A 14,165-nucleotide genomic window follows, 5' to 3' on the forward strand; every position below is an offset into this window, starting at 1 on the left:
ACTCATCAATGCTGACCAAGACATTAATTGAAGCTAGTTCTATTTGAGCATTGTAGAAGAGGTCTAAGGCCCAGTATAACCAAGCTCCATTGGACAGTCCAGTGACTATCCACAACTAATGCTCAAATCCCTAGAGAAAGGGTATGAATTCCACAACCAGTCATTTGAAGGGCAGGGCTAGACCGAGTGGTCTTTCTGCCGTCCCAGCACATCAGATAGCTTGTTCCATCCGCACTTTAATTGATGTTTGTGGACCTTGTGCACCAATTGACCATTTATTTGCTTGATAACTATATTACTCTTCTGGGCATAAAGATAAACAGTGTCAAAAAAAGCCAAATTAAATCCACTTTGATTCAATGTTGTAAAAGAATATAGCATGAAAACTTCCAAGGAGGGTGAATACTTTTTGTAGGCACTGTACATTGCTCTTCCTATATCATCCATATTATTTCTACATCATTCTTTTTGCACATCCTCTTTCTGCCACAAAGTTCCACTCTCTCTTAGCCTTGGTACAATTTCAGGGAAAAAAGGGGCATATACTTTAAAGCCCTGAAAACCAGCAACTGTCTGGAATGGCAAGATTGCACATTTAAAATAAAGTCTAGAGGCTGCAAACTTCCAAGTATTAATCACCGACGGGCCACTATTTCCAGAACAGCACACGGCAACTCTGTTATCTGGATGGCGAAAAAGATGAATAGTTTCAAGTTCCTGTACTTCAGCATCTCACAGGTTCAAAAAAAGCTGCAGAGGGTTGTAGACTCTGCCAGTTCCACCTTGAGCACTAGCCTCCCCACCATCGAGAACATCTTCAGAAGGCGGTATCTATCATTATCTATCACCAGTCCGGAAGTGCCCTCTTCTCACTGCTACCATCAGGGAGGAGGTATGACCCTGATGACCCACTCACATTTTAGGAACAGCTTCTTCCTCAGATTTCTGAACAGTCCATGAACCCATGAATACTAGCTCACTATCGGCACTTTATTTATTTATTGTAATTTATAGAAATTGTTATACTGTCCTGCTACCAGAAAACAACAAATTTCATGAGTTATTTCAGTGATGTTGAACCTGATTCTGATTCTTGGCACTTTGGATTTTAAACGTAATGAGTGGTGTAGGCTTAGAGCTGAGAGCTAAAATGAAGGAGATCAGTTATGGCAGTTGGAGTTGTCTAGAGGCAGAAATAAAACTAATGACAAAAATCAAATACATTTGCAAAGGAGATGAAGTACCTGAATACATTTTCTTTTCAGATAAGTGGTTTAATAAGATATGGAAATATCCAGAGATGGTCTGTGCATGCATCTGACATGTACAACAAAAGGAAGAGGGGCCTGCATTATACAGCTTTAGAATGTGTCAAATGCTTTATTTCCATTGAAATATTAGACATATAAATATTAATTCTAGTACAAATTTAATACCAGTTTAAAAGCGAGTTTGTATTGATTATCTTCTACGTAATTCTGCCATGATCAAGTCCTGCACAGAATGCTTGGACAACTTAGAGTGATAGTAATATCTAAGCTGTATCTGAAATTTGTGGTAAGGGTGTAATCTAGGTGACATTTAATTCAGCAAAAGATGTTAGACCAATACTATTTCCGTGTTTCATCCAAAGAAGAGCTAGAAGATTTTGTGGTTTCCTAATTAAAGTTTATCCAACTATTAATACTATTGATAAGTAGATCAGCAAGAAATTGTTTTCATGCTACTTTTTTTGTTTTGAATTGTTGTGACCATCCTTAGTTTTGGTTGGCTATGCAGTACTTTAAGCTGCTGTATTTGTGAAAAATAGAAGTTGTTGAAATAAGCCTTTCTGATGAGGTCTTGAAATTAAGTGACATGACCTGATTGTTCTCTTGTGCAGAGGCCAGAACACCAGTGAAATAGAGCATTCCATTGTGACAAGTGGAATGCCTTACTTAGCCCGTGAACAGGCAGTGCTGCTAGTTATTGTGAATGTACATGGTAATTATGGAAGTTATTATGTATGTAGCTGTGAAATGAACTGTGGCTAAGAGCCAGTAATAACGCATTCAGTTTGTGCATTTTCTGGATGTTAATTAATTCAGTGAAAGTTAAATTGAATTTTCTAATTTGGGCTTCGTGATGCTTGCCAGTTAAAGTGGTCCTTTTAAACTGAACTGCTTTGTCAATATAGTATTTCCTCCCTTTTCCCTTTAACTTTTGGCATTTTCCTGCATTTTCATTTTTTGTCTTGTCGTGGTGCTGTGTAGTAGTCATCTGAGTCACAATATGTGCTGATATGTTCATTGACTCCTACAGCAAGGAAACAGCTCCTTCCCCAGTTAAAGTGGTCCTTTTAAACTAACTGCTTTGTCAATATAATATTTCCCCACTTTTCCCTTCAACTTTTGGCATTTTCCTGCATTTTCTTTTTTTGTCTTGTTGTGGTGCTAACAGTATAGTAGAGAGCAGCTGAGTCACAATATGTGCTGATATGTTCTACAGCAAGGAAACAGCTCCTTCCATCTAACTGTCCGTACCAACCAAGTTCGTGCCACTTGTGTGCATTTAGCCCATACGCTTCTTCATCTTTCATATCCATATACCAGTTCAACAGTTACTATTGTGCCTGCTTTAATCCATTGTGTTATTTTACAAAACTATGGTTGCCCATCAAATTCCAGTTAAATCTTTGCTCTCTCTTCTTAACCTTGTTCCCTCTACTTTTTGATTTCCCCATCCCTGGGAGATAAAGACTGATTCACCCTATCTGTGCCTGTCATGATTTTATACATCTCTATAAGATCACCTCTCAGTCTCCTTCAAGGAATGAAGTCCTAGCCTGTTCAACCTCTCTCTCTAATTTAGGCTTTCAAGCGCTGGCAGATCTTTTTCTGCACTCTTTCCAACTTAATAGCACATTTCCTATAGCAGAGTGAGCAGAACTGAATGCAGTACTCCAAAATGAGGCCTCACCAGTGTGTCTTATGTTGTCGCGTGAACAGTCAGGAGAAGTACTGGTAGATATGAAACAGACTCTTTATTTGACAAAATGAAACAGAGCAGGTAGCATATTGAGACCCCTTTTGGAGGTAAAAGGCCTGCCTGACCCAATGCTATGCAACATTTTATGTGCTAAAGATCAGAGGACAATTCCATATTTACAATGCATCTACAATGCTTTCTTGAAACTATACACAAACTTCACACCTCCCTCTTCGCACCAACACCACAGACATCTGAATGAATTGTAATCAGCATGGTCTGGTCTTCTAACTAACTGTGGTTCATGGTGCTTAGGAGCCCATTGTTCAGAGCTGTATTTTAGATGTAATCCACAGTTCACCTTCCCGTTTGAAGACTGGTGGCTGAAGTTATTTGCTATATGTGCAAACACCAAAAAACAGTCTTAACTTATCCCAACTTTTATACTCAAATGTCCTGATTGATATTTTTAGTGTTATCTGCAAACTTACTAATCATGCCTTGTATGCTCTCATGAAACTTGCTGATCTGGACTGCAAATGATAATGGGCCCTGCACTGACTCCTGAGACTCGCCACTTGGTTTGGACCTCCAATCCACAAAACAGCCTTCACCATTTCTCTTTGCTTCTTATCATCAAACCAATTGTATATCCAGTTCTTCTTGGATTCTGTGTGATCTAATTACTATTGACTATTTGCAGGGGCCTATAGTACAATATCAACAAGGTGATCATCCCCTTCTTCATTTTTACCTCCACACGTGAAGTCACCAGACACAGATATATATCCAAATGATACCAATGTTCCCCCTATATTTTAGTTACGCATTTCATTTAAGACGTGTATGTTTAGATATGAATGTGTACACCACATTGACTTTTTGAATTCTTGGTGTTTTGCAACAATATTGATTCGTGTTGCTTGCAGTACTTGAATGGAAAGTGAAATACAAGATGTGAAATCCAAAGTGCCATTGAGATGGTATGAAGACAGAATTCGACTTATTTTGGTAGCTCCTAATACACCATAGATATGTCTTAATGTTGCTTTTAATAGGATCTCAATTATTTCCTGGATTAAATTTTTCCATTGATAATTTGGTTTTTTTTTGGCTACAGAAGATCATGATCCTTAGAGACCAGGAAATTTTCAGGTCTGATCTCAACTGCTGCTTTATTTAATTGCAATTATGTTACAATGTGCTCAAGAGCTGCAAGAGGAAAATTTAGAACTCATACCTGACTTTGGTTGGAAATCACTGACCCCTGCTGGTGATAGCTGTGCATAATTGTTGAGAAAGCTGTTTGCAGATGTTCTAAGGAATTATTAAGCTGTGTAACCAAGAAGTCTTAAGACCATGTAATTATACTTAAGCATAATGTACCTTTAGAAGTGGAGAGATTAATTTTTTTTCAGTAAGAAAAAGTCTGACACAATAATGCAAGTCTGATTAATATGCTTCAATTGTCCAAGCATCTACAGATCTACTTTATATTCTAGCAGTCTAAACAATATACTTTCAGTGCTACATATTGTCAGTTGGTCTAATTAAACTGAATTTACCAGAATGTACATTCTGCTAAACTTGTCCTAACTGATTCAATTGCCAAAATATATGTAGCATTAAAAATATATTGTTTAGACTCTAGACTATAAACTGGTGCTTTGGATGCACTTGGACAACTGAAATATGCGCTAAAGTGCAAATATGTTATTGCCAGTAATTTAATAGTTATTTGTGTCAGTGAGTGAACAGTGTTTAACTGATCATGTGCAGTAAAGTCAGAATTATGATGCCAAAGTAGCATTTATCTCAGCCTATAAAGGCATGTGCAAGGTTCACTTAGAACACATACTTCCTGGAATGAAAATGAAGGGTTCCATTACATTATTCTTGAAACTTAAAGTTTTTTTATCCCATAAGATGTTGGAAAGTTGTAGTTGGAGTTCAGTGCTTACCAAGAATTGGTAAATTCCGTTTTTCCAATTTGGATGTGATGATTCCAACATAGTACATGTCTGAAAGATTAATTGTTATTCTAAAATATATCTTCAACATGTTTACTTGTGGATTTTGCCGACCTATTGTTGCATCTTCCAAGTTTCTGTGTTGGATACATTTCTTCTTTATTTTTGTAGCAAAGCTATATCTCAAGTGGACATAATTGAATTTCCTTTTAATTAAGTTCTTCCCTGTCCTCCTACCACACTTCATTGGTTTTCTCAAACTATGTTATGTTTAAATTTGGAAAAAAAAACCATCTATTAAATTTGAAAAGAACTGGAGGCCATTCATTCAATATTTTCACATGATGTAATTTGACCCGGTTCCAATCCTATTTTTTTTCTGGTTCGGACTTTATATATGTGGAGAGGATCGGAGTTGGTGACACTGTTGATTTTTTGTCTTTTCTTAGATACTATAAACAGCCCATTTTTCTTCTTCTTTCTTTTCTTTTTTTCTATTAGTTAGTGGTTGATTTGTTGGATTAGTTCTTTTATTGGGGGGGTTATAATAATTTTTTTCTTTCTTTTTCTCTTTTTCTTTTCTTTTTTTCCATATTGATATACCCAGTTTTTTTTTGTCTTGTCTATATTTATTTTATCATGTATGATTTGGGAAGACTTAACTGTAGTGTACTTATTGCTTATGTATCCTTTTATGCTTATTTTACTTTTGTAATTTTGTAATCCCAATAATTAGTTATCAATTTTATCATGTTGATATCAATAAAAAAATTGAAAAAGAACAGGAAGTTCTTCCCTGTACACTATATTAATGTTTATCAGATGTCTTAAATACATTGCTTAAATTTTCTGACAGAATATTGCTTTATGTGCAATTTGACTACCTTTGTCTAATATTAGTCCTTTCTTTTAGTTACACACCGGTGTTTAATATGGTGCACAACTTTCTGAATCAGGCAGAGAAGGAGAAGCCAAAAGCAGCTGCCATTATGATGATCGGTGTGGCAAAAGAAATTCTTCTTCATAAACAGCATCCACAGTTGGGTATTTGTTTGCTTGTAAACATTTGAGAATATAAGCTTGCTCTACCTTTATAAAATACACTTGCTAAGATTTGCGGACCATTTGTTCCATAATTTTGTCTTCTACCCTGCAGCTGTGCCATAATGCTGAAAACAAAGGTTTTGTTTAGCAAGCTTCTGTGTCAAGAATTTGTCAATGCCAAATCTGGGGTATGATTTCATTTGCTGCCTAGTGACCTATATAAGTACTAATTACCTACTATTGAGGCCCTTTAGTAGATAGATAATAATTTGTTATTTAAACCTAAGTATCCCAATAGCCACCCCTATCCTACTTCTGCAACAGTTACAGGCACTTGCTAGGTAGCAGTTCTTTTTTGTTCTCTTCTCATAGTCATATTATTCCTACTAATAGCTGGTTGATGCAAAAAAAAAAGAATCTGGGACCTCCTGGATGCTACACATTTGACTACCTGGATGCATCTGATTGCTACACATGGATAAACATACTGAACTTTTAAGCTACTTTATTAAAATCTGCTCTGTGGCACATATGAATAAATAAATAATCTAGGTTCATTCCTTCTGTTTAAAGTTGAGAATTCAGTATAGTTTTTTTCCGTTGGGAAATAAACCAAATATAAAGTGATCAATTAAGCAATATACAACCTCCAGAAATTCCTAATTCTGAATCTAATCATTCAAAATTGAGGAGTTTACCATGACTATTGATATGATTTTCATTCTATGATTCTACAACTTGAATTGCCATCTAAAATTTTGACAAACTTCCATTGAAGTGTAGTGACTGGTATATTAACTGGTTGCATCACAGCCTGGTATGGAAACACCAATGCCTGTGAAGAGAAAATCTTCCAAAAGGTAGTGGATTTGGCCCAGTATGTTATGGGTAAAGCCCTCGCAACCACTGAGCAGATCTACATGAAACATTGTTGTAGGAAAGCAGCATCCATCATCAGGACTCCCTACCACCCAGGAAGAAGATACAAGCTAGATAGGTATCTAAGGGATATGGGGACAAGGCAGGAACCGGGTATTGATAGTAGATGATCAGCCATGATCTCAGAATGGTGGTGCAGGCTCGAAGGGCCGAATGGTCTACTTCTGCACCTATTGTCTGTTGTCTATAAGAGCCTCAGGACTCACTCCACCAGGTTCAGAACAGCTATTACCCCTCAACCATCAGGCTCTTGAACAAAAGGGGATAACTATATTCAACTTCAGTTATTCCATTATTGAAATGTTCCCTCAACCAATGAACTCACTTTCAAGGACTTTTCATCTCATGCTGTCATTATTTATTGCTATTTATTTATATTTGCATTTGCACAGTTTGTTGTCCTTTGCACTCTGGTTGAATTTTCATTGACCCTGTTTTTAGTTGCTATTCTACAGATTTGTTGAATATTCCAACAAGAAAATGGTGACATAGATATACTTGGATAATAACATTTACTTTGAAATTTGAATTCCAGTATGTACAGGTAGAATTGGCAACTTCACATCAAAAATTGCTATTTGATATTAATATGCAAATACATATGTCATCAAGCTACTGACATCATTTTAGTTACCTATTCTACTCTGCACTGGATAGTGGATCTTTTCTAATGCTACTTGACCAATTTCCCATTTCATTTTGCCTATTCTACATCTAAGCAAACTATATAGCACTATAATTGGTTATGAGCTCCAATTACCGCAAAAAAATATTGCAATGAAGTCATTCGTTATATCTATATAAATGTATCTAGAATAGAGTTTAATTTTCCAGATGCCAAATTCATCAATTTTATTTTAATAGGGAAGTTTTCAATAAAAATGATCAAACCTCGACTCCTAGCCAGGCTGTACCAATATTTATGCACAGGTAAGATCTGTACAGTGTTTATGTTTCTTTTTATGTTACATTTTCTAGTAGTGTTCTATAATAACACTGGTAATTCATTTCTTATTGTCATATGTACCAAGGCACAGTGAAAGGTTTTGTTCTTAGAAATTGTTGATTTTGCATACACATTTATGATGTGAAACGAACAGAAAATTCTGGAAATATTCAGCATGTCAGACACTTCAAAAAGTGGAAGGTATTCGACCTGAAATATTAAGTTTGTCCTTCCACAGATGAGTGTTTCCAAGATTTTCAGTTTTCAGGTTTCCAGTATTTAGACCATAGAAATCTGTAGCACATTACAGGCCCTTCGCCCCATAATGTTGTGCCGACCTATTTTAGAAACTGCCTAGAATTACCCTACCACATAGTCCTATATTTTTCTAAGCTCCATGTATCTACCTAAGAGTCTCTTAAAAGACCATATTGTATTCACTTCCACCGTCGCCAGCAGCCCATTCCACGCACCCACCACATTCAGCCTGAAAAACTTACCCCTGATATCCCCTCTGGACTTACTTCCAAGCACATTAAAACTATGCCTCCTCGTAATGTTAGCCATTTCCACCCAGGGAAAAAGCCTCTGGCTGTCCACACGATCAATACCTCTCATCATCTTATACACCTCTGTCAGGTCACCTCTCATCCTCTGTCACCCCATGGAGAAAAGACCAAGTTCACTCAACCTATTCTCATAAGGCATGCTCCCCAATCCAGACAACATCCTTGTAAATCTCTCCTGCACTCTTTCTATAATATTCAAATCCTTTCTGTTGTGAGGTGACCAGAACTGAACACAGTACTCCAAGTGGGTCACCACAGCTGTAACATTACCTCACTTTTCTTGAACTCAATCCCACAGTTGACAAATACATTTGGAGTGTTAATTTATATTTTATATAGTGGCTGACTTTTTTTTGGCATTTATTCATTTAAATTTCAGTAACTTTTTTTTGTGCAACTTGAGCAAGGAATAATTGCAAATATGTAGAAGTTTTGTGTTTTTAATGGTTATTATCTCCTTCAATAAAACATAGCAAAAGGCTTTCAAATCATCATAATGTCGAACTGGCTCATATTATTTTATCAGGCCAATTGAATCTTGCTTGTAGTCTATTTTAAGATGTTTTTTTTATTATTTGCTTGTTTCACCTTTGTTCTTCATTGAGTTTCTTTCTTTCTTTTTTGGTTATAATTCCAGATGTGGTTGTTTGAAACCTCTTGTTTTGTAGGTTATTTAGATTGTTAATGCAGCTGAAGTGTTTGAGGGCAATCATAATGGAATCTGTTCTTCATTTAAAACTCATATAAATCTACTTCCAAGCACACTTTTCTGGATATCAGTTGGATTTCAGAGTTGAGCTCATTATTCATTGGTTCCCATTTGACACTGAGATTATTGAATCACCTAGGCCAAGACTAATTACAGCACAGACAAGTATCAAATGTGGGTATTTGACATGATTTGCTTCCAGTTTAGAAGACTGTTCAAATTTAAAAAGGGGTGTATGATGAGTCATAATTAAAAAATTGAATTTTTTAAAATCTTAAGAATAGAAACATCTTTACATTTGTGAGATTACAAAACTTCCCCATTTTATGCTTGTGTACTTTTGTTTTGAGATCAGTGGATGGGGAGGGTGGTCTGTTATTTCTAGCTGTTTGAATTTTGTGGCAGCTATTAGACGCAGCTATTAGGCCATCGCCAATTCTTTTAAAATGCTCTCTATTTGGTTCCACTCCCCTTTTGTTCACAGATAAATTAAAGTTACCTTTTGAATCGTAATTTCCTATTTGGAAATTGATACTAAATCATAAGAATACACAGTAAAAACTGATTTAGTTTTCTGGGCTCCTGTTTATATTACAAATATGTTACTGATTCGCTATCAGCTACCTGTCAATAGATATTAATTCTTTATTTCTCCTTTTCAGAACTTCTCATCATTTTGAAGACCTGTTATTAAATGTTGTATTTCTGTTCTAAACTAGATTCTCTGCTTTTTCCTCCCTCATATATGCACATGAAGCATGTATACGTTTCTATTTACAAAAGCAAATGTGAAACAAAAACTTGTCTATGAGCCCAGCAATTGAGATCAGGCTACTGGGGGAAGAAAAGTACATTTGAAACTTTTTGTGAGAAATCTGAATGAAACTGGTCAGATGGTCCCAAGGTTGTACTTGTTTATCAGTGTTAAACAGCATTATGATGATACACATTGCTTAGCATTTTATTTTTGTTTTACAGAATCACCAGTGCGCTGCAGAGAATGCTTGTATTGAGTGATTTCCCTCCTTATTTATTTAACAAGTTGAAAACCTTCTATAAAGCTCTTGCACTTCCTTCTTATTGCTATATCTTTACTAATTGGTAAGTGCTTCTATTACATATCTGGAACATTAATCTTATATATTTTATGATAATTTTCTTGATTGAAGTAGGTTCTATACGCTGCTTTCTGATTTAAAGGATGATGTGAAAATATTCTATCATTTGTCTTCCATTAATATTTTTAAAGTCTCAATGTGCTGTCATGGGAGGATCCATTCCTGACTTCTATCCTCAGAGGTCAAAATATCACTGGGCAACGACAAAAGAAAGGGAAAAAAGAAACATTATGGGAGGACTTCCCCGTTGTGCATGCGCGTGTGGAAAGGATGGAAGCAAGAGAAGAGTAGGTTTCTTTCAGTTAAATTCCAGGTGACAACACTCAATTGCAAAGTGTGTGATTTCTTGTAACTAATGGGTTTTCAATTTAATCTTTACAAGTGTTATATCATTTGCATTCCACTTGTAAACAATTTATAAAACACATAGCACTTGATCGTATTCATCAAGAATAGCCAATTGCAGAATGTGGGTACTCGCCTCTAACATTATCAACTGTACATTATAAATAGAAGTGTGGGAGTGTAGGTGGAAGTCAAGTGTTGCCTCACCTGCCTTCTTCTCCACCCTGTACCAAGTCCAATGTCCTGAATTGAACAGTTAGTTGCAGTTCACATCTGACCTCTCAGCTTTACCCTAGCTATGGTATAGGCAGGTGATTTAATTAATCTGAATGGGATCGCTGATCTTGATTGTATGAAGTTAGTTGCAAGCAAGTGGTTTAATTTTCTTTATTCCACATTTTCTTTCTTGTTCAGTTGTAACAACTTAAGGTATTTTAGGTAAATTTATTATCCCTTCCTCTACTCATTTTCCTCAACAATCCCAAGCAAGGTGGAGTGGGTCACATGGTGGCAAATCTTAAAGGGAGTGGATCCTGACAACCTGGGAATGTCCTAATAATTTGATAGGTATGAAAGCCCTTTTTAAAACTTGTATTATTTATTCCCAATTAGTTACATTTATTTGAACTGTTTTAAAAAGTTTGTTTAAAAAGACCTTTAATGGATGAATGGCATGAAGGAATAAGAGTAGGATGGGGAGGTGAAGAGCTGTTATGTAATAGGTTTCATCCATTACATATCACTCAATCAGCAAGTGAGTAATTTATATTTTTCTGGAAAAGAGAAATAACATTATCAACTATGCAATAGCATAGTTAGTTGCTTCATAATATATTGGATAATATCAGACATCTTCTAAACTTGCCATGTTACTGAAGATTTCATAGAGATTTTTCTCCATGGTTTCATATACTTTGTACGACAGATGCAAAACTGAGACCTAACTAGTTCAAATATTTTTCAGGTACAGAGAATTGGTCCGATACCTACGAGTGATAAAATGCAATGATACAATAAAGTTAGTATACACATTTTCTCATTCAGCATGTTAATGGTTTTTTAATAGTTAAACAGCTTTCCACAATGTACATCACTGGTTATGGTGTCATTTAAAGTGTCTTAGCATAGTGCAAGTGTTGAGCTGATTATTCCTCTTTTTAATTAGGCTGCGAGCTCTACAAGATAAAGTTCCATTCTACTTTTGCAAGTATGGAGATTTTAACTCAGCTGCACAATCATTTCATCTAAATACCAGTCTTTCATGCTGCATAGCCTGCCGTTTAACACCTTACCAGTACAAGATCTACTTAAAAATTCTCAGGACTGGAACTGTTCCTGCTGGTTGTGAACTTTCAGATGAACAACGATGGGTATTTGTTGAAGGTCAGTTTCTGGTTTCTAATACAGTAAAGCAATGTGCTTCTGCAGTAATCATTTGCTCTATTTTTAGTGCTTTATATGTGTTTTTATTAATTTTTATTCCAATAGGCCTTCCATTATCATCTTTCCCCCTATTTCCTCTACCAAAAATTATAGTATATAGTTTTGAGATTTCTAGTCACTCTTCAGTACAGGTGTAGGCAGTTGGCTCACCATTAGTACATGGGTCAGTTTTGTGTAATATCCACACCTGCAAACTTTTCCAGTAAGCTCCATGAATTGGCAAATTGATGCAGGAATGGTGACAATTTTTGCTTTCTGTTTATTGAGTGTCACCCTCTCCTTAAGCTCTGACACCAAATAATAACACCTCCAAATCTGAAATGAATATATTTAACTTTGCTCACCTCATTTACCATGAGATAAGCAAAGTTAATATTTAATCTTTTTTACACTGATTTGATTTCACACATGGAGTGTGCTCATTAATCGAGGTGTGTGTACATTATCAGAATCAGACCAATATCAGCACATACGTTGTGAAATTTGTTGTTATGTGGTAGCAGTACATTGTAATGCATAATAATAAAATCTGTGAATTAGTGTTCATGGATTTAATGTCCATTCATAAATCTGATGGCAGAGGGTTAGAAACTGTTCCTGAATGGTTGAGTTGTGTGCCTTCGGGCTGCTGTACTTCCTGTTTGATGGTAGCAATGAAAAGCAGGCATGTTTTGATTGATGGGATCCTTAATGATGGATGCTGCCTTTTGAAGGTGTCCTTGATGCTGGGGAGGCTAGTGCACATGACGGAGCTGACTGAATCCACAACTTTCTGCAGCTTATTTCGAACCTATGTGGTGCCCTTGCCCCCCCCCCCCCCATATCAGACAGTGACGTGGCCAATTAGAATACCCTCCGCAGTACATCTGTAGAAATTTGTGAATGACTTTGGTGACATACCAAATCTCCTCAATGAAATATCGTTTCTGTAACTATAAATATTTGGACCCAGGATAGATCCTCAGAGGTGTTAACACTCAGGAACTTGAAATTGCTTACTCATTCCACTTCTTATCTCTCTGAGTTCTTGTGTATGTTCCCTCATCTTACTCTTTCTGAAGTCCTCAATCAGTTCTTTGGTCTTACTGGTGTTGAATGCAAGGTTGTTGCTGTGACACCACCGAGATACTGATGTATCTCACTCCTGTATGCCTTCTCGTCACCATCTGAAATTCTGCTAGCAATAGCAAGTTTATAAATGGCATTTGAGCTGTGCCTAGCCACACAGTTAAGGGTGTAGAGAGAATGCAGTGGGCTAAGCACACATCCTCGAGTTGCACCAATGTTGATTATCAGCCAAGTGGACATGTTAATTCTGATCCACACTGACTGGTCTTAAGGTGAGGAAGTCAAAGACCCAGTTGCAGGTTTTGGAACTTTTTGGTCAGATTTTTTGGAATGATTGTGTTGAGAGCTGAGCTGCAATCAATAAACAGCAGCCCAACATAAATATTAGTGTTGTCCAGGTGATCCAAGGCCACATGAAGAGCCAATGAGATTGGGTCTGCTTTAAACCTATTGCAGTGATAGGCTAATTGCCATGGGTCTGAGTCCTTGCTGAGACAGGAGTTGATTCTAGCCATAACCTACTTCTAAAAGTCCTTCATCACTGTAGGTATGAGCACTACTGGATAATGCTCATTAAGGCAGCTCACCCTGCTCTTCTTGGGGACTGGCATGATTGTGGCCCTTTTGAAGCAGGTGAGAAGTTCTAACTGTAGGAATGAGAGATTCAGAATGTCTGAACACACCCGCCAGTTGGTTGGCACAGGTTTTCAGAGCCTTACTGGGTATCCCATCAAGTCCTGTCACCTTGCAAGGGTTCACCCACTTGAAAGCCAGTCTGCCATCAGCCTCTGAGACAGAAATCATGGGGTCACTGGATGCTGAAGGTTTTAGTCTTCCTTTCAAAGCATGCATAAAAGGCGTTGAGCTCATCTGGGAGTGAAGTTTCACTGCCATTCATGAAGTTAAGTTCTGCTTTGTAGGAAGTAGTGGCCTGCAAGCCCTGCCAGAGCTGGTGTGCATCTGATTCCGCCTCTAACCTCGTTCAGAATTGTTCCTTTGTTCTTGAGATAGCCCTCCATAATTTGTACCTGGCCTTCTTGGCTAGTC

General features: G+C 36.8%; 1 protein-coding gene across 6 annotated transcripts in view; it reads left to right on the forward strand.

Moving 5' to 3' along the window:
• LOC140735527 (uncharacterized) overlaps positions 1 to 14,165 on the forward strand; it is a 119,935-nt gene that overhangs the window by 77,633 nt on the left and 28,137 nt on the right. For all 6 annotated transcript variants that reach the window (XM_073060707.1, XM_073060709.1, XM_073060708.1 and 3 more), the window contains 6 exons: positions 5,851 to 5,976; positions 7,785 to 7,850; positions 10,123 to 10,245; positions 10,394 to 10,549; positions 11,572 to 11,625; positions 11,773 to 11,990. In XM_073060707.1, the coding sequence (XP_072916808.1) occupies positions 5,851 to 5,976; positions 7,785 to 7,850; positions 10,123 to 10,245; positions 10,394 to 10,549; positions 11,572 to 11,625; positions 11,773 to 11,990 (743 nt within the window). The remainder of the gene's footprint in view (positions 1 to 5,850; positions 5,977 to 7,784; positions 7,851 to 10,122; positions 10,246 to 10,393; positions 10,550 to 11,571; positions 11,626 to 11,772; positions 11,991 to 14,165) is intronic.

The sequence above is a fragment of the Hemitrygon akajei genome, chromosome 11, assembly GCF_048418815.1.
Source record: "Hemitrygon akajei chromosome 11, sHemAka1.3, whole genome shotgun sequence".
NCBI classification, from domain to species: domain Eukaryota; kingdom Metazoa; phylum Chordata; class Chondrichthyes; order Myliobatiformes; family Dasyatidae; genus Hemitrygon; species Hemitrygon akajei.